Source organism: Canis lupus, chromosome 6 (genome assembly GCF_011100685.1).
Source record: "Canis lupus familiaris isolate Mischka breed German Shepherd chromosome 6, alternate assembly UU_Cfam_GSD_1.0, whole genome shotgun sequence".
Classification (NCBI taxonomy): Eukaryota; Metazoa; Chordata; class Mammalia; order Carnivora; family Canidae; genus Canis; species Canis lupus.
In genome coordinates this window covers 59,790,449-59,811,248 of record NC_049227.1, presented here as the reverse complement: position 1 = coordinate 59,811,248, position 20,800 = coordinate 59,790,449, and the positions used below count along the sequence as shown (strand labels likewise).

The following is a 20,800-nucleotide window of genomic DNA, read 5'->3' as shown; positions in this document are numbered from 1 at the left end:
ACCATGCCCTGGGCTGAAGGCAGGCACTAAACCCCTGAGCCACCCAGGGATCCTGCCTATGAACTATCCTGATCAATGGAATGCAACAAAAAGGGAGTTGTGTGTAAAAATGGGTCTTAAGAGATTTTAAGCTTGGAATTTTGCTACTTCAAACACTGTCTTGGAAGCTAGCCACATGAGTGTGCCATGCTGTGGGGAAGCCGTGTTAGACATATGTAGAGAGAGAGAGCCGTGGTGCAAGTGGATAGCTTCAAGGTACCAGTCATGTGTCTGCAGCATTTATGACCTTCCAAATTTTTCCAATTTTGGAGAAGATGAAAACAAAGTAGTAGAGTTATGTTTTTGAAAATTTTAATTGTTATTTATAGTTAAAATATGTACAAATGTATTTAAACCATAATTTTAGGAAAAAATCAGTATGCTTTTATATATAATTGCAAAGAATTAAGATCATTTAGCTTTGGCACTAAAGCCAAGTATAAAATTAAATGATCCCCATCAAACTTTTTGGCACCTTATCCAGCATTCCTTATACCATTTATTTACAGGCTTTGAAGGATTATAAACATGTGACACAGTTATTAAGTCCAATATAAATTGCTTTATAATATAAAATATCCTGTTTAAGTTATGCCCTTTTTGAGAATTAACAAGGAAAAGTCTTATTTAGCCCGCAGCCTATGATATAGTTTCTATGCTGGTAGTTCTTTCCACCATCTGGAGTACCCTTATTTCATTACCATGTTTTTTTGTTGTTGTTGTTTTGTGGGGTTTGTGTTTTTTTTCAGCTTAGAACCTAAGCAGACCATATACTAACTGTATCCAGGAGTCACATCATTGGCAATAAACTGAGCAGTGTCCATACACAAGAGAACCATACATTGTTTCCACGAGGTTAGTTGTCCTTACTATTGGTGCCTTCCTCTGATGGCATCCAGCACAAGACCACTTGGCAAGCATGATGCCCATTTGAGCCCATGACTTTGGCCAAATTGTACTTGACTTTGTCCATTGTGGGTATCACTCCTTTGGCCACTCCTAATACCCTCAATCCAAAATAGAAAATTGGAGGGATGGAATTGGGTTATAAGACAGTTTCCCCTGATGGAACCAAGCCAGTATCACCCTAAATAAGGATAGTGATAAAAATCCTTATTACAGAATTCACAGTCTTTTTAAGGAAGTGACCATCATTTATTTAAGCTATGGAATTACTGAAATGTACATTATACTAATTACAAGCTTTATAATTTTAGAACTGTACAAAAGTTTGACACAAGAATTATGAAGTTTATTTAAGTGGTGATTGTTCCAGTTTCTATAATTTCTCAAACTTTTGTGCCTTTAGCAAAAGTGAACAAGAAAAGTTTGTTCTGATATTTAGCTCTTTAGAGTAAGATGCATGTATCATCCAATGAGACAACATTCCTCTGGAGATCCTGGATTTCATTTTGAAGGCTTCTGCGTTCAGTTTCGATTTCCCTATTGAGATTTTCAGCCTCTTCCTAAAGAATGATAAATAAAACAGGAGAGCTTAGCAGAAAGTAATGTCTATATCACTTGAGGGGGGGAAACCCAAATCATTGACTTCTTTGTTTATTTTAACCTGTCAGTAAGTAACAAAAGACAGTCACAGAATTCTTCTTTTCCATTCATGTGCATTTCTCATTCTGGGCTTCTTTCATAGGTAGAAAAAGGTAAATTAATTTAATAAGGTTATCATAACCAAAGAAGACTATCTAGAGCAATGAACAAGATAACAACAAAAATTGCTAGGGGATAGAAAGGTCCTGGGCTTTTATTTAACACATTTTAGTGCTTATTCTAGAACAAACACAATTCTAAACCCAAATGTTCTTATTTAATTATCAAAATAACCCTATAAAATGGGCTTTATTATGGTCCCCATTTTCCACAAGAGGAAACCAAGGCATAGAGAGGATAGATAGGTTGCTCAAACCATGTATTTAGTAGGAGGTAGAGCTAGGATTCATATCCAGGACATCTGACTCCAGAGTCCTTGACCTGAGCTGCAGTACTGTGCTGCCTCTCTGCCTTGTCACTGCTTCATGCCCTCATCAATACAGGGAGGAGAGATATGGTTAAAATCCTGAGATGAAATAATTGATGCATACCTGGAATCGACGTTCCAGGGCCCTCTGCTGTTGTTGCAACTGGTATTCTCTGAATATTTGTATCTGTCTTATTTGTTCCTGATAGAGCCGCTCCCTTTGCATCATCATTTGCTGGTTATGCCTTTGAATTGTCTCCAACCTTTGTGCTACAATCTTCTCAGCCTGTGCTTTCCTATTTGCCTCTGAGGAAGAAAATGACAACCCTCTAGGATTAAAGAGCCTCTTCCTTCTGTTCCCCACTCTTGTTATTGCTACTACCTCATAAAGAAAACTCCCTGGAACTGTCTCCCTTCCAGGAAACCATATTGCAACTGACAGCACATGCCCTGTTCAGATTCAGCCCGAGGAGCTAGGAATCATCTTTGCCATTCTTGCTCTGGTTTACGGATCACAGGTGAAGCAGATGAAATTCATTAAAATGTGTAGAAAGGTCTATCTTGCATCCCCTCCATTTTCTTCTCACCTTCTATCTCCTTTTGCCTCACTGTGAGAGCCAAGTCTATTTGTAGGATGGCATCAGTTGTAGACTGTCTGGACTGTAAATATTCCTGTAGAGCTCTCTCAGCCTAGGGACCCCAAAAACATGAAGTTAGGAGTAGGAAATGGGGATTAAGAATGTTATAAACCTTTATTTCTTTTTCATCCCCGGATCTTTTCCTTCCTGGAAGTGCTCAGCCCTGTCCTTGGTAAAACTGCCAATTAAACCTCTTCTGTGACAAGGGTGGCTGCAAAGCTCTGGGCTGGCCAATCAGAGCACCCAAGGCTACCAGATGCAGAGAATTTGGGTACAGGTGGGGAAAGACTGCAGCCTGGGTGTTTGAAAGACTGATAGGGATGCTGGGAAATATTCTCTATACTGAGACTGGGAGCACAAAAGACTAATTAAGCTTGGGGCTGTTGGTGTCATTCGCCCACCCTGTGGGTTGAACCTGCCTGAGAATGAAATCAATAGTGAGGAAAAGAGAACAAAAAGCTGCAGTGGAGATTGGAAAAAGAAGGAAGGGGTAAAATTTATGATATTGTTTGAACTCTTGAACATAGAATAGCATTTAAACATTTTGCTTTTAGTTTATATAAGCCAGTGAATTATCATTCTTTCTTACGTTAGCTTCAATTATTGGGATTCTGTGCCATGTAACCAAGAAAGTTTCTTCATTATAATGAATGTTCATGATAGCGATAAAAGTCAGGTGATTATGGTGATATTGTTTGGTTTAATTCCACAGCTATCATTAGGTTATAAATACTCTTCCTGTCCTCATTGGTTTTTGAAAGAAGCCCCTTAACAATTTCTGTGATTAATAGATAAAATTTGTAATACCTGCATTCCTTTCCTGGGCTCCTGATAGTACTTTGCTTTCAACTCTTCTGTCTTCTGAACGAGGAGATGATGTCCTCCTGGCTTTGAATAAATGCCCTGCCTCACATCATTTTCCAGAGGACCAAAAATAGCCCGAAGTAAAACTGAGCAACGGCATGATGATGCCTCCATGTTCTGTTTATATAAGTCATCCTTTTTTACTTCTAGAAGAGTCTTCAGAGGGACAGAGGTCCATGGAGAAGATGTTAGCAACACTTCATAATTTCTAGAAATGGTTCTCAAAAATAATCTTTATATTTTTTTTAGAAACTAGAGGACTACAAGTAAGACTATATCCTTCCCACCAAGCCTAGAAAAATTCCAAAGATGATATACTGTAGAAAAATTACTTTGCTTTTGGGTTTGAAATTCCCTTGAAACCTCTTTCTTTTGCAATTTCTGCTTCAGATGTCATCTTTAGACCACACATCTTCAGCCTCATGCTGTAATTTTAAATGCAACCTACTATTTTACAACTTTCTGGTTTTAGTGCAACACTGGGCCTGGGATTCCCAGTGAGTATAGGGTACGCAGTAACTGGCCAGAGTGGTGTAGTGTATGCTATCAAACCTGGAGACATGATCTTTTAGTAGACTCATTTGGCAATTCTGCATCTTGATTAATAAAAAAGGAAAGTTAATGAATACTTTGTGAATATAATGTTTTAAGGAATAAGATTACTTAAAAAAATTAGTTCATGGTTGTAACATGGTAAGGTGAGTTGTGTATGTGTGAAAGTTTCAGAATCTATAGGGTCCAGGGTAGTGACACGTTTGCTTGTTTTTTTCTTTTTTCTTTTTTTTTTTTTTTCAGAATAAGTGATATCTTGATCACATAAGTGGTAATCATTATTTTCCAGTCTAGTAAGGATTGTGTTTCCCTATTCAGTCCCAATTTTGCCTTTCATAGCAATAAAATGCAACTTTGCCTCTTATTGGTCATAAGCCCCATGAACTAGAGAAAAAAAAAAGATAATTACCTCTAATTCCTTCTGAAACTTTTGGTCCATATCCTTGAAAGAGTTCTTCATGAAGACTTCTGTGGCCTCTCTTTCACTTTCCCTATGCAGGTCCAGCAACTCATGGACAGTTTCCGTGGGCAGCTGCACCTTCTGGCTCATCTGCTGGTCATAGTGGTCAATGGCCTTTTTCACTGCTGCTGAGTTCTTGATCTGGGCCAAGGTCAAGACTGAGTTCTCCATGCAGGGCAGATCCCCACGGCTGATGGCATTAATGTACGTCAGCACGAGGCTCTTTAGATCTTCACAGGAGAAGAGATGCTTGTGTTATTTTCAAGAAAGAGGGCATGCTCTAAACTGGGTGATTCTGTGAGTGTTAATTTCACAGTGCATCGCCTGCACTTTTTCAGCTTTCTGCATACGGTGCCAGTGGCCCAAATAAGGTCCTTTGGGAAACTGTGTGACCTAAAGCAAGATCTTTCTTTGGGAAAAGAAAGTATTCAAAGGGGAAAACTCAAGATGTATGTGATCATCCACATTTCATCCTTTTCTCATTGAGAAATAAGCAAATGGTTATGCAAAGTTAGGCATATTTGTTTGATTAGAATGCTATAGGCCTTTTGCCTCTTACTCTCCCCTTTCTTTCCCTCTTCCTCAGGTTTCTTTTCCCTTCAGAATGCCCTTTCATCTTTCACTTCGGTATGTAAAGCTGTCATGAGCATTATCCTGCTCTGGAAAAGCAGAAAGCGGGTGTTCATTAGACCAGTCTCCTTTACTCTTTGTTGAAACTTTCCTGTTTGTCTTTCTTGTCCTTTGCATACTTTTGTTTGCACTCAACTTCCTTCTTGAATGCAGTAATAATTTACAAACTTCTGAGAGATAGAGACTCTAGTTGAAACTGGACCTAGAAGTCTGCTGGATTTCTTTTAGGGTTTTAGATAACCTGGGCCTCTGTTTAATGTTTGTATGAACTCACTTCATTTTTACAGAGAATATATATGTATTCCTCATTTCGTGTCTCTCAAAAACTGTGACATATAATTAGTATCTACTATATTGGTTGAACAAGCGATGCCAACCCATGATATGAGTTAGTCTAGTTCAGTGGTGGACCATTTATGGGGATAACTTTTTTAACTTGACCTTTTTCTCAGGTTACACTTTATTTTATCCTACTTTGGAGATATTACTTTAAAAAGCACTAGAAATATTTTTGGTACTTACTGGATTTTAATAAATATGATACACATGATTTTCTTGGTAGTAATTGACTACGCATTTTCAACATTGACAGTGGAAGGAGAAACTTACAACAGTGCCCCATTCTTTGTGTTGAATTGAAGAATTCTAAAAAGGGTACTCACAGGGTCCATTGACCTTGATACCTCCTGGAAGAGTTTTAGTGTTGGAATGGTTGAAGATGTGGGAACAGAACCCTGCCACTTGTTGCACGAATTCAGGATCCAGCTCATCGTTAGGCAGCGTCTCAAGCTGGGCAAGCTTCTTCCGGTGAGTGGGAGAGTCAAAGATAAAGCATTTCCTTATTGGAAAGAATTCTTTTATACATAGACGGGGCAAATTAAAGTTTTTAACACTTTCATTAGTGCCTGGGAAAAGAAAAATAGGACTCATTTAGCATAAGATTAGCATTCGAGTTAACTTATTCTCCTCAAATAAATGTGCTTCCACCTGATGTTATTTTACTACATCTTCACAGACTCTAAGCAAAAAGCTGAAAGGTAACTAATCAGGGAAAGGAAAAAAGAATTTGCTCCAAGAACAGGGGATTAATACAATTTAATACTGAGTCTATTAGTTTACTATAAACGAATATTTATTTGGTAGTTTAGCAAGGTGAGTAAATATATGAAACTATTAATTTAACCACCTACACATGAGATAAAATTTCTCTTAGTACTCTTCTCTCTTTTATTTTTTTTTTTTATTTTTTTATTTTTTTCTTCTTCTCTCTTTTAAAACTGAAGTCCAGCTACCTTGCTTTAGCCTTAGGGAATTCTCCAAGTATTCATCTGCTGTGATGTCTTGCCCATCTTTTTCCAGGGTTAGAAAGAAATCTCTCAGAGTCCACACAAAGTCTGGACAGAAGCTCTGAAGGTTAGTTGCATCTTCAACCCCTTCAAGATCAGGTGAGGATACTTTCCTGAGCAGATTCGACAGTTCTGTAACATAGCTGGGATGCAGTTAAGGAAAACTGATGGAAATAGGACTTCATCTAAGCCCATATATATTTAGTTCCATGTCTCCCTATATGTTTATTTTCCCTTTGGGTCTTAACTCCTCATTTGATCTATAAATTTAAGGACTCTCTTTCGTACCTTTAGTGCTTTATATTTTTTCATTTTCGTGCTTGATTCACAAACTCACAAACACAGCTGGTAAATAGAGTTCTCTCTGGCTCCAGTGCCATCTTGGACCACATAAGGATACTGCAATAGGTCAATAGCCTTCTGATCAATTTTGTTCATAGTATTGTATACAAAGGTACTACTCAATAGTATTGCCAATGCAAAGATCTGGGCATCATTGTTCTTGTCACCCTAAAAGAACAAATTTAAGTCATGTCTCATAGTATTCTTAGATGACCAATCATTAAAAATAGGCCCTTGACTTACGTTAAGCAAGATAAACAAAAATGATTATGAGAAACATTACTATTCAAAGTTCTGTTAACATTGATAAATTTATATAGAATCATATACTGTTAACTCACCAGTTTTTCTTTTTTAAACTTATTTTATTATTATTTTAATTTAAATTTAATAGTTAATATACAGGGCAATATTGGTTTTGGAATAGAATTCCAATATTGGTTTTTGAATAGAATTCAGTGATTCATCACTTACATAAACATCTTAATACCCATCATCTGTCTAGCCCATCTCCCATCCACCTCCCTCCACCAACCCTTAGTTTGTTCTCTATCATTAAGATTCTCTTATGGCTTGTTTCTCTCTCTCTTTTTTTTCTTTTCCCCTTCCCACGTGTTAATTTGTTCTCTTTCTTAAATTCCATATATGAGTGAGATCATATGGTATTTATCTTTCTCTGACTTTTTTCATTTAGCATAATACAGTCTAGCTCCATCGATGTCATTGCAAATGGCAAGACCACTCATTTTGATGGTTGAGAAACACTCCATTGTGTGTGTGTATGTATAAATATATACATATATATATATGTGTGTGTGTGTGTGTGTATATATATATATACACATATATATGTTATATATATATATATATATATATATATATATATATGCCATACCTTCTTTTTTAAAGAAATTTATTTATTCATGAGAGACATAGAGAGGCAGAGACATAGGCAGAGGGAAAAGCAGGCTGCCTGTGGGGAGCCCGACAGGGGACTTTATCCTAGGATCCCTGGGATCACACTCTGAGCCAAAGGCAGATGCTCAACCACTGAGCCACCCAGGCATCCCTATGCCACATCTTCTTTAACCATTCATTGGTTGCCATTTGGGTTCTCTCCATAGTTTGGCTATGGTTGATAATGTTGCTATAAACATCAGGGTGCATGTATCCCTTTGAATCTATATTTTTGTATCCTTTGGATAAATACCTAGTGATGCAATTGCTGAATCATAGAGTACCTCTATTTTTAACACTTTGAGGAACCTCCATACTGTTCTCCAGAGTGGCTGCACCAGTTTGCATTTGCCTCAACAGTGCAAGAGGCTTCCCCTTTCTCTACATCCTTACCAACACCTATTGTTTCTTGTGCTGTTAATTTTAGCCATTCTGAGAGGTGTGAGATTATATCTCATCATGGTTTGGATTTGTTTTTCCCTAATGATGAGTGATGATGAGCATCTTTTCATGTGTCTGTTAGCGACCTAAATGTCTTTTTGGAAAAGTGTCTGTTCATGGCTTCTGCCCATTTCTTAACTGGGTTATTTGTGTTTGAAATGTTGAATTTGGTAAGTTTGTTGTAGATCTTGGATATTAATCCTTTATCAGATACCTTGTTTGCAGATATCATCTCCCATTCAGAAAGCTATCTTTTAGTTTTGTTGATTGTTTCCTTCAATGTGCAGAAGCTTTTTATCTTGTCAAAGTCCCAATAATTCATTTTTGCTTTTGTTTCCCTTGTTTCTGGTAATGTGTCTAGTAAGAAATTGATATGGCCAAGATCAAGGAGGTTTCTGCCTATGTTCTCCTCTTGAATTTTGATGGTTTCCTGTCTCATATTAAGATCTTTCATCCATTTTCAACTCATTTTTGTGTATGGTATAAGTAAATGGTCTAGTTTCATTTTTCTACATGTTGCTGCCCAGTTTTCCCAACACCATCTGTTGAAGAGACTTTTTTCCATTGGCTATTCTTTTCTGCTTTGTTGAAGATTGGTTTATCATATAGTTGTGGCCCATTTCTAGGATCTCTCTTCTGTTTCATTGATTTCTGTGTCTGTTTTTGTGCTAATACCATATTGTCTTGATAACTGTAGCTTTGAAGTAGCTTGAAATCTGGAATCATGATGCCTCCAGTTTTTTTCTTTTTTGGGATTGCTTTGGCTATTTGGAGTCTTTTGTAGTTCCATATAAATTTTAGGATTGTTTCTTCTAGCTCAATGAAGAATGCTGGTGGTATTTCAATGGGAATTGCATTAAATGTGTAGATTGCAACAAACAATGTTGTTCTAATCCATGAATATGGAATGCTTTTCCATTTCTTTATGTCCTCTTCAATTTCTTTCATAAGTGGTCTATGATTTTCAGAGTACAGATCTTTTGGTTCTTTAGTTAGATTTATTCCTAGGCATCTTATTATTTTTGATGCAATGGCAAAGCAGATTGATTCTTTGGTTTCCTTTTTCTACTTCTTTGTTATTGGTGCATAGAAATGCAACCTATTTCTGCACATTGATTTCAGATCCTGCTACTTTGCTGAGCTCATGGATGACTTCTAGCAATTTTTTGGTGCAGTCCTTCAGGGTTCCTACAGAGTATCAGATTGTCTGCAAATAGAGAAAGTTTGACTTCTTCCTTGGTGATTCAGATGCCTTTTATTTCTTTGTGTTTTCTAATTGCTGAGGCTAAGACTTCCAGTACTCTGTTAAATAGTGATGGTGAGAGTAGACATCCTTGTCTTATTCCTGACCACAGGGGAACGTTTCTTAGCTTTTCCCCACTGAGGATGATATTAGCTGTGGGTCTTTCATATATGGCTCTTATGATGTTGAGGTATGTTCTCTCTATCCCTGCTCTGTTGAGGGTTTTTATCAAGAATGGATGCTGTATTTTGTCAGATGCTTTTTCTGCATCTATTGAGAGGATCATATGGTTCCTATCCTCTCTTTTATTAATGTAGTGTATCACGTTGATTGATTTGGGAATAGCAATCCAGCCCTGTAGCCCAGGAATACATCCCACTTGATCATGGTGAGTAATTCTTTTAATATACTGTTGGATTCCATTGGCTAGTATTTTTTTGAGAATTTGTACATCCGTGTTCATCAGGGATATTGCCCTGTAATTCCCCTTTTTAGTGGGGTCTTTGTCTGGTTTTGGAACTAAAGTAATGCTGGCTTCATAGAATGAATTTGGAAGTTTTCCTTCCATTTCCACCTTTATGGAATGTTTTGGGAAGAATAGGTATTAACTCTTCTTTAAATGTCTGGTGGAGTTCCCCTGGGAAACCATCCAGCCCAGGACTTTTGTTTGTTGAGAGGTTGTTGATTACTGATTCAATTTCTTTGCTGGTTATGGGTCTGTTCAAATTTTCTATTTCTTTCTGTTTCAATTTTGGTAGTTTGTAGGTTTCTAGGAATTTGTCCATTTCTTCCAGATTGCCCGGTTTGTTGGCCTGTGATTTTTCATAGTATTCTCTCATAATTGTCTATATTTCTGTGGTGTTGGTTGTGATCTCTCCCCTATCATTTGTGATTTTATCTATTTGGGTCTTTTCTCTCTCTCTCTCTCTCTCTTTTTTTTTTTTTGGATAAGTCTTAGAGTGGATTATCAATTTCATTAATTCTTCTGAAGAACCAGCTCTTAGTTTCATTAATCTGTTCTCCTAGTGTTTTCTATGTCATTGATTTCTGCTCTCATCTTTAGTATTTCTGTTCTTCTGCTGGCCTTAGGCTTTATTTGCTGTTCATTTTCTAGTCCTTTGGGTGTAAGGTTAAGTTGTATATTTGAGACTCTTCTTGCTTCTTGAGGTAGGCCTGTGCTGTAACATATTTCCCTCTTAAGCGTGCCTTTGCTGCATCCCAAAGGTTTTGGGCTCTTGTGCTCTCTTTTTCAATTTTTCCTATATATTTTTAAAATTCTTCTTGAATTTCCTTATTAACCCATTCATTCTTTAGTAGGATGTTCTTTAACATGCATGTATGTATTTGAGGTCTTGCCAAATTTTTTCCTGTGGTTGGCTTCCAGTTTCCTAGCATTGTGGTCTGAAAATATGCATAGCATGATCTCAATCTTTTCGTACTTACGGAGGGCTGATTTGTGACCCAGTGTGTGATCTCCTCTAGAGAATGTTTGAGGTGCACTAGAGAAGAGTGTGTACTCTGTTGCTTTAAGGTAACAATTCTAGATATATCTGTTAAGTCTGTCTGGCCCAGTGTGTTCTTCAACACTGTTGTTTCCTTGTTGGTTTTCTGCTTAGCTGATGTGTCCCTTGCTGTAATTGGGATGTTAAAGTCCCTTACCATTATTATATTATCATCAGTGAGTTTCTTTATGTATGTTATTAATTAATTTATATATCTGGGTTTTCTCACGTAAGGGGCATAAATATTTCCAATTGTTAGATCTTCTTGATAGATAGACCCCTTAATTATGATAAAAAGCCTCCTTCATCTCTTGGTCTTTGTTTAAAAATCTAGGTCTGCTATAAGGATGGCTACGTTTTCTTTTGACATCTGTTAGCATGGTAGATGGTTCTCTATCCCTTCACTTTCAATTTTTTAAAAAATATTTTATTTATTCATGAGAGAGATGGGAAGAGAAAGAGAGAGAGAGAGAGAGAGAGGGAGAGAGAGAGAGAGAGGCAGATACACAAGCAGAGGGAGAAGCAGGCTGCATGCAGGGAGCCCAATGTGGGACTCGATCCTGGGTCTCCTGGATCATGCCCTGGGCCGAAAGCAGGTGCCAAACCACTGAGTCACCCAGGGATCTCAATCCCTTCACTTTCAACCTGTAGGTGACTTTAGGTCTAAAATGAGTCTCTTGTAGGTACCATATAGATGGATCATATTTTTCAATCCATTCTGATACATTATGTCTTTTGACTGGAAAAGTTTGTACATTTACATTCAGAGTGATTATTGAGAGAATGAATTCAGAGCCTGCTTCTCTATCTGCCTATATATCTCTGCCATTCTCTTTGTGGCTCTTATTTATTTAGTATAAATAAATAAAATCTTTAAAAAAAATTCTTGCAGGACTGGTCATGAACCTCTTTATTTTTTGTCTGGAAAACTCTTTCTCCTCTTTTGAATAAGAGCTTGCTGGATGAAGAATGCTTTGCTGCATATTTTTTCCCATTCAACATGTTGAATAATTCCTTTCACTCCTTTCTGGCCTGCCAAGTCTCTCTGAATGGATCTGCTGAGAACCTGATCTGTCTTCCTTTGTAGGTTAAGGACTTTTTTCCCTTGTTGCTTTCAGGATTCTTTCCTTGTCTGTGTACTTTGTGAATTTGACTGTGTTATGCCTTTCTGATGGTGGGCTTTTATTGAATTTAATGGGAGTTCTCTGTGCTTCTTGGATTTTGATGTCTGTGCCCTTCCCCAGATTTGGGAAGTTTTCAGCTAGAATTTATTCAAATAAACCTTCTGCCCCTTTATATCTCTCTTTATCTCCTGGGACTCCTACGATAGGAATGTTACTACATTTTACTAAGTTGCTGAGTTCCCTACATCTACTTTCATGGTCCATTACTTTCTTTCCCTCTTCTTTTTGGCTTCATTATTTTCTATAATTTTATCTTCTATATCACTGATTCATTCAGCTGCTTCATCCATCCTCATTTTTATGGCCTCCATTTGTGTTTACATCTTAGTTATAGTATTTTAAATTTTTGCCTGACAAGATTTTAGTTCTTTTTTCTTTATAATGAAGGATCCTCTAGTGTTTTCTATGCTTTTTTCAAGCCCAGCTAGTATCCTTATAGTTGTTGTTTTAAATTCTAGTTAAGATATAATTTACTTAATTCTATATTGATGAAATCCCTGGCAGTGAGTTCTACCTCATGTTCTTTCTTTTGGAGTGAATTCCTCTGTCTCGTCATTTTGCCCAGAAAAGAAAATAAGAGAGAAAAGGAACAACACCAGCAACTAAAAACATACAAAACCAAAAACAGAAACACAAAGCAAGAAAACCAAAAACCCACTAGACCCTGGGTGTGTTTTGATCTGTTTGTTAAAAGAATCTAGATCATAAAATTTAAAAATAAGGTAAGATAAAATGAAAGAAAAAAATTAAAAACATGTATGAAAAGTATTAAAAATTAAAGTTAATTAGTAAAAATTAATAAAAGATTTGGAAATATAGGAAATTAAATGTATTTAAAAGAAATAAAGAATAAAAGTAAACAGGAAGCTCAGTCCTGTTTCTCCTAGAACTGAATGAAGCTTTGCAGCACTCTATGATCAATAAATTTGTTGCAAGCTAGTTGTCTGTGCTGGTCTTCTGGGGGAGGGGCCTGCTGCGCTGATTCTCAGGCTGATATGTTTCTGTGGAAATACTTCTCCAGGGGCATAGGGGTGGGGCTTGGCGTAAGCAGCTCTGGCCTTCAATAGGTGGCACCGTTTTGCTCCCTGAAGACTTTCCGCACTTCCAAAGGCTTTTCTACTTGTATATGTGCAGTTTTTGTTCTCTCAGACTTCTGATTGACTTCTTGGGTGTTCAGACTAATTTAATAACTATCTAGCCGTGTTTGAGGGATAAGACAAGCTTAGGGTCCTCCTACTTCCCTGCCTTCTTAACTCCTCCTCCCTCACCAGTTTTTCTTATAACTAGTTAGGTATTTGGAATGGATAGTCAAAGTTAGTGGAGGTAACCAGAGTACTTAACATCAATATTTTTATCAAAAACACAAAAAACAATAATTGTTGGTAAGGATGTGGAGAAAAAGGAACACTTGTGCACTTTGGTGGAAATGCAAACTGTTGCAGCCACTGTGGAAAACAGGGTGGAGTTTCCTCAGAAAATTAAAAATAGAACTGCCGTATGATCCAGTGATTCCACTACTGGGAATTTACCCAAAGAGTACAAAAACACTAATTCAAAAAGATGCATGCATCCCTATGTTTATTGCGACATTATTTACAATAGCCAAAATATGGAAGCAACCCAATTGATGAATGGATGAAGAAAAAAAAAATACACACACACACACACACACACACATGAATATTACTCATTCATAAAAAAATGAGTTCTTGCCATTTGCAACAACATGGATCTAGAGGGTATAATGCAAAATGAAACAAGTCAGAGAAAGACAGATACCCTTTGATTTTACTCATATGTGGAATTTAAGAAACAAAACAAACAAAAAAGAAAAATGAAAATTAAAAAATTTTGGTCTCTTAACTATAGAGACCAAACTGATTATGGGGAGGGTGGATGGATGAAATAGGTGAAGGGGATTAAGAGTACATTTACAGTGACAAGCACTGAATAATGTGTAGAATTGTTGAATTGCTATATGATACCCTGAAAATGATGTAACACTGTACATTAATTATACTGGAATTAAAAAATAAAGGGAAAAATCAAGATCTTCAATTGTGTAAAACAAATTTGGCCTATACACATAATATATATATTTACTTTATTGGCTAGTTATTATACACAGGACAATTCACATTACTGATTTTGTCTAATACTCAAAACAGTGCCATGAGATATGCTTATAACTACTGTTTTCATGTTACAGATGAAGAAACTAAAGCACAAAATGAGTTAACCATCTTGAGTTTGTGGCAAACCAAAAAGCAAAATGGAAACAAAAAACAAGAGAAGTGGGGATCCCTGGGTGGCTCAGCAGTTTGGTGCCTGCCTTTGGCCCAGGGCGTGATCCTGGAGTCCTGGGATGGAGTCCCACATCAGGCTCCCTGCAGGGAGGGAGTGGCCTCCCTGCCTGTGTCTCTGCCTCTCTCTCTCTCTCTCTCTCTCTACCCCATCTCTCATGAATAAATAAAATCTTAAAAAAAAAAGAGAGAGAACTGAAAGGGAAAATTTCCATTGTATGCTAGAGCCAACTCATACCAGCTTACAGGAGCTGACTGTACACATCTCTTCTGAACCCGGAGTTTAGTGACTTCACTTTGGAAGCTTGGAATCAGCTTTAATGAGAATATTTAAAAAGCTGGCAAGTGTTACAAATCAAATCTTTCCCCTAACTCCCACACAGTTAGCTGGTTGTTAAATATCAATATAAAAGTGGAAAAATCCCACATGCCTACTGTCCAAATGCTAAGTTGGATAAGGCCAAAAGGGAAGTAAAAGAGTTGAGGAGATTTGCATGTCAAGGTCAGAGAGCTACAAGTGCCAGGGCCGTATTCTAACCCAAGGTCCTCTGACCCAGAACTCACTACTAATTACTCTTTTCTGCAGGATCAGACTCGTGATAGTGCTTTGATTTGTACCATCTTTTCTGGATTTCAGTTAACTGCCTAGCTCTGTATTAGTGTCTTATTCCAGTCATGATTCTGGCTTATAAATATATTTTTCTCATCTCAGATTTCCAAATTTCAACTATGAAAAATAGAAAGGGGGAAAAGTTATACTCTATCAAGTAGAAGTACAAATTTAGAAAAACAAAAAACCTCCCTTCGTAAAGAATGTTCAGAGGAATGTAAAGGAATTTTTGTTCCTTACCTTCTCTACATCTCCTAGACCCTCCGTGTCAAGAAGAACTAGAGTGTGGTTCGGCTTTTTGGGATGAGGCACACACCACATCCAGATACCCTTGGTGTGAGACTGCACTGTGGATCCAATAGAGAAGCCTGCAAGGGGGAAGGGAGAGGTAGTAACAGAGGAGGGGATCTGGAAGTTAGAGACCTTCTTGACAACTGAGCTAGGGTTTAAGGGATGTAAGATGAGGACACATCAAAAAGTATAACCAGTACTGATCTGAATTAGAATAGAGGATTGGAAAAATGAGAGTCTCAAATACCATAGTTTGGAAGTTTGATATTTTTCCTTTTTACAAGAATGTCACACTACTAAACATTTAATAGTTTGTAATTACATATATAGAAATTATATTATTGATGTTTTACTCCTTATGATTGGAAAATATGCTTTTTCCAGGGAGAAACTAAGAGAGGAAAAGGAGGTGACGTGTCATGAATAGACCTCTGCCTTTGTTTCCAAAAGATAATTAGCCACCTGTGGCCCAAACATTAACTTTCAGTATTCCTCCCAGGCTCTAACTTTCTCTCCATGCCTCACTGCACTCAGTGCTGGCAGTGTGGGTGAGCAGAAGGGACTGAGCAGAGCTTTGTTGGTGCCACTCACCCTTGTTCTTCCCAGCCAGCTTGTTCATCAGGTAGGATTTGCCTGTTCGGTAGAGGCCCACAATAGCCACCACCACAAGAGGATTCCTAGTGGCTGACAGGATCTCCAAAGCTTCCTGATTAGCCAGAAGTTGCCCTCCATTGTTCTCAATGAGGCACACTGGGGCTGGCATGTAGATCTTTGGCGTCATGCCTAGGGTGTGACTTTGTCTGCAAGGGAAGAGATGAGATAGGTTGAAATTTCCTGTCTTATAGAAGAAAAAGTCATTTTGCTTTCTGGACTTGGGGACATATTACTTTCCAACATTGCTTAAATTCTTGAAGAAATTTTGAAAAATGGAGAGTAAAGATGGTCATAGTAAAATAAGCTCTACGCCCTATTATAGGCTACCCCACTGGTCTTTAAATATTTGTTGGACATAAGGAAATCGATTTCCTGAGTTTTACCTACTGCTAATTTAAAATCTGAATCTCTTTGGTTTTTGGCTTGCTTGTAATCTCTAGTTTTTACCTCCCTAAATCCTCAGACTGAATCTTTATAAACATTATTTGTTATATTACACTTCTTGCTTTTACCCTTTATCAACTTGCTTCTGTCTCATGTAGGGCTATGTCCAGTCAAACTGTATTATACTAAATCCCACCAGGTCATTATGTAGCATAATCTAACAAATCATAATTTTTTACTTCTTATAGCTGTACTTTAAAAAAAACAAATTTATTTCTTTTTATTTCTTTTTTTTTAAAAGAGAAAGAGAGAGAGAGCACAAACCAGGGAGGGGCAGAGGGAGAGGGAGAAAGAGAGTCTCAAGCAGGCTCTACACCTAGCATGGAGCTGGATGTGGGGTTCGATCTCATGACCCTGAGATCATGACCAGAGCTGAAACCAAGAGTTGGATGCTTAACCAACTGAGTCACCCAAGTGCCCCTTATACCTACTTTTAAGGAATTTTTTTTGTATAGGTATAGTAGTGTTTTCTTCAGTCAAAACTTCAGTGCATGATTGTTTTATGAATGAGGGAGCAAGTGAAAATGCCTTCTTGAATAATACTTGACTATTGACTTCTGAGCATCAATTCCTATAGAGTTCCTGATTAAGCATTTTTAGGCTGAGACTCAAGCAAGTGTTTGCTTTTCTGCCTTATAAAGAGTAACTTTCTTCCATTTTAGAAATGATTATTTACTACAGAAGCTAAAAATCCAACATCTGCTTGAATTCTTCTTTCATTAAAAACTTACAATGAAGAGTTATGGATTCCTTTATTAGCCAGCAATAAAAAATGTTTTTTAAAAATTATAAAAACCCATTCTTCCCTCTTCCTCATAGCTAATGCATTGGAGATTATTCAGGTGACAATGAAAACAAACTGCTTAAGAGCAGTTCATAAATGATCCTTTGCAAAGGATGGCACAAATGGCACAGCACCATGGACATGGGAGCCAGGAAATGCCCAGGCCAACCTGAACCCACAGAGAGATTCTATGATTTTACAGACTCAAATGCTAATTCTCTTTCCATTCTAATGCATCTCTATTGCAGTATCAGTACCATACATTTGTAGATTTCTGGTTGCTTGATTTGTATAAAGCAGGGGTCATAATCATTTTTAGATTACAAAGGTACGGGGAACTGGCAGTGATGATCTACAATTAGCTAGAAAAACAACATACACAATCCAAATCTATTTGCAGATATTGGAGGCTTACAAGCTCTTGTACTTTGGGATGATGTCATTAACAGGAGGAACTAATCGGTCTGAATTTTCAGACCTCCCAAGGAATAACATTTATGTTAATAGAAGTATTTATGTTAATATGTGTATTTATGTTAATAGAAGTATTTTACACATTGCCCCCAAATGTTATCTAGGTGACATCTTTAATTCTTTTAGGAGAGCCCAATCTCGAAAACATCCTTTGCAGTTGTAATATGAACACACCCATATATAACTAACTGTTGCTCTGCCATTCTCAGCTCAGTTTATAGGTATAAGCTCTAAGGGGCCAACAAAATTGCCAGACAGTATTGATGGGTCAAGTTGGGCAACTGGAATTAAATGATTCATAATAGTAGAGACAATAGAATAGAAACAGAATCCAGCACAAAAAGCCTTAAGGAATGAGTGTGTTCCAGGAAATCAAAATTAATTAATCCAGGGTTATTTTTTTAAAAGATTTTATTTATTAGAGAGAGAGAGAGAGAAAGAGAATGAGCAGTGGGAAGGGGCAGAAGGAGAGAGAGAGAGAGAAACAGTCCCTGTTGAGCAAGAAGCTTGATGTGGGGCTCGTTCTGAGAAGCTGGAGATCATGACCTGAGCCAAAGACAGATGCTTAACCAACTGAGCCACCCCGGCACCTCAATCCAGTGCTATTTCTAAAGGAAGAAATCCACCTTAAAAAAAAATAAGACTATGACTAAAAGTATATAGCTGCTTTCAAGGAACCTCTGCACTGTTCATTCTGAGTTTCAATTTTTTTCTTTTTCTGTTTTTAACAATGTTAGCAAGCTACTTACATTACATCTCATTCATTGCTCTTTCTCATAAAAATTATTCAGTTGCAGTTCTTCGGACTATCAGACTGCAGTTTGAAATAACTTAATTAGGTTTTATCAAAAAGAAAGGATCTCAAGGTGGCAAAGGAAGGAAAACAGTGTTAGGACATTTTAGGCTGTCAGTTTATTCCTCCACACATGCTTGTGTCTGATTCAGCAGTAACCAAATGTATCTGGGGCTCAGTTAATTCTGGGGATCCCTGGGTGGCTCAGCGATTTGGCGCCGCCTTCGGCCCAGGGCGTGATCCTGGAGACCCAGGATCGAGTCCCACATCAGGCTCCCTGCATGGAGCCTGCTTCTCCCTCTGCCTGTCTCTCTCTCTCTCTCTCTCTCTCTCTCTCTGTGTGTGTCTCTCTCTGTGTGTGTTTGTGTCTCTCATGAATAAATGAATAAAATATTTTTAAAAAATTAAAAGAAAAATTCTGCTGTCTTGTAACATCACAATTTAGTCTTTAAAGGTGTCTAATGTCCACATCAGGCTTGGCTGCATCCTATCCTGGATAGAAAGTTTTAAAAACATTCTGACCCTTGTAAATCTTTTCCACCCCTGCCCTAGTCTTACCTTAACTGCAAGATCAGTAGCAGGGATCCTTTAGAGCTGGTACTAAAGCTGCTTCCCTGAGAAGGAGCTAAGAGCTCTTTGTCCTTCAGTTTAGGTGTGTTGATTTCTGATATCTTTCTTTCACAATTCTGGGGATTTCTTACTACCACCCCCTCCCCCAGACCATCAGAGGGCAAAGGATTAGAATATGAAATACAAACCAAAAGTAGAAAGAGTCTTCAAAACCTCATACATATAGAAACTGAAACCACAAGATAATCTCAGGGACTAGTCACTTTACCAGTCATTTCCTGAGTATTTCCTGGTGAATGGGCTGGATGTTTGGCCTGAATTATTAGAAACTGCATGTTGTTAGTGGAAGAGACTGTTTTTGCAATTTTTGAGATTGCTTCTTTGAGATTGAGATCAGTTGTGGGGTTTTTTTTCCTTTTTTTTCCTGCTGTAAGCCTGGTCCTCAGAGCTGTGAGGAACCATAATAAGTCTACAGTCATAGTGAATATAACCCCAAAGTATGCCTGAGTTTTGTGAATGTACCTTTTCTGTTTATTTTTAAGGAAGCCCTCCTTCTCTGCCTCTGCCTCCTCTCCGCCCCCCTCTAAGATTTATTCATTTATTTTATAAGGAGAGCACACAGTGGCTGGGGAGGGGCAAAGGGAGAGGGAGAGAGAGAATCCAAGCAGACTCCCTCTGGAGCACAGAGCCAGATATGAGGGCTCGATCCCAAGATCTAACCTGAGCCAAATTCAAGAGTTGGTGCTCAATCAACCGGGTCACTTAGGTGCCTTAGGACACAGCCATTCTACTCAACACACAAAATAAATTGCTGTATAATTTCAGTGAAAGAAAATTAACTTCCTAAGGAGATAAATGCTGACAAGTTTTAAATAACTTGAAAAATGATCAGTCATTACTGGGTTGATAGTTTTTTGTAAGTGTATCTTTCACAACTCAGGCAAATACTCAAACCAAACACTTTGAATACCTACTATATACTGCAGTATTTAAAGACAAGCAAAAAACAAACAAGCGCTTCATAATCTCTATAAGGATAGTTAAGTCTAAATAAATACAATCTACTGCTTCCCCCATCTCCCTAAATCTGTTTTCCCAAGCATATAAATATTTTGGGGGGTTTGTCTTCCTTATTTTCAACCATTGCCTAATAGTATTGGCACATTTTTCAGAGCTTCATGACTTAGCTTTAGCTACAACTGTCAACTGCCCAAAATATTAATAATAAAAAGTACTCTAAGGTTTTTTTCTTATTATTAAGATATTATCAACATATAACATTGTATTAGTTTTAAGTGTACAACATAATGATTTGATATATGTGTATATCCTGAAATGATTACCACAGTGGGTTTAGTTAACATCCATCACCACACATTGTTACAGATTTTGTTTTCTTATAATGAGAACTTTTAAGATCTACTCTCATAGCAGGGTACAGTACAGTATTGCTAACTCTAATCACAATGTTTATTTATCTCGTAACTGAAAGCTTACACCTTTTGACCATCTTCACACATTTCTTCTCTTGCTTCTCTCACATTCTTCCTTTGTGACTTGATGATTTTTTAAAATATTTTATTTTTTTATTCATGAGAAACAGAGAGAGAGAGAGAGAGAGAGAGAGAGAGGCAGAGACACAGGCAGAGGGAGAAGCAGGCTCCATGCAGGGAGCCCGATGTGGGACTCGATCCTGGGTCTCCAGGA

General features: G+C 37.6%; 1 protein-coding gene across 1 annotated transcript; it reads right to left on the bottom strand.

The window, feature by feature from the left end:
* Positions 1-524: 524 nt before the first annotated feature.
* GBP5 (guanylate binding protein 5) lies at positions 525-19,271 on the bottom strand. Its single transcript, XM_038541450.1, has 11 exons — positions 19,082-19,271; positions 15,966-16,174; positions 15,324-15,451; positions 6,902-7,011; positions 6,448-6,644; positions 5,818-6,060; positions 4,475-4,755; positions 3,457-3,669; positions 2,599-2,701; positions 2,136-2,317; positions 525-1,505 (listed from the first exon to the last, which is right to left on the bottom strand). The coding sequence occupies exons 2-11, from the start codon at positions 16,153-16,155 to the stop codon at positions 1,389-1,391; spliced, it is 1,764 nt and encodes a 587-aa protein (XP_038397378.1). The 5' UTR covers positions 16,156-16,174; positions 19,082-19,271; the 3' UTR covers positions 525-1,388.
* Positions 19,272-20,800: the final 1,529 nt, after the last annotated feature.

What these genes read in the sequence shown, in the direction of transcription:
- GBP5 (XM_038541450.1), bottom strand. Translation starts at nt 16,155, where the DNA reads ATGACGCCAAAGATCTACATGCCAGCCCCAGTGTGCCTCATTGAGAAC. An exon ending in GTCTAGGAGATGTAGAGAAG is followed by an intron (nt 7,012 to 15,323) that starts GTAAGGAACAAA and finishes TTGTTCTTTTAG; the next exon opens with GGTGACAAGAACAATGATGC. An exon ending in TATCAAGGTCAATGGACCCT is followed by an intron (nt 4,756 to 5,817) that starts GTGAGTACCCTT and finishes TCTCCTGTGAAG; the next exon opens with ATCTAAAGAGCCTCGTGCTG.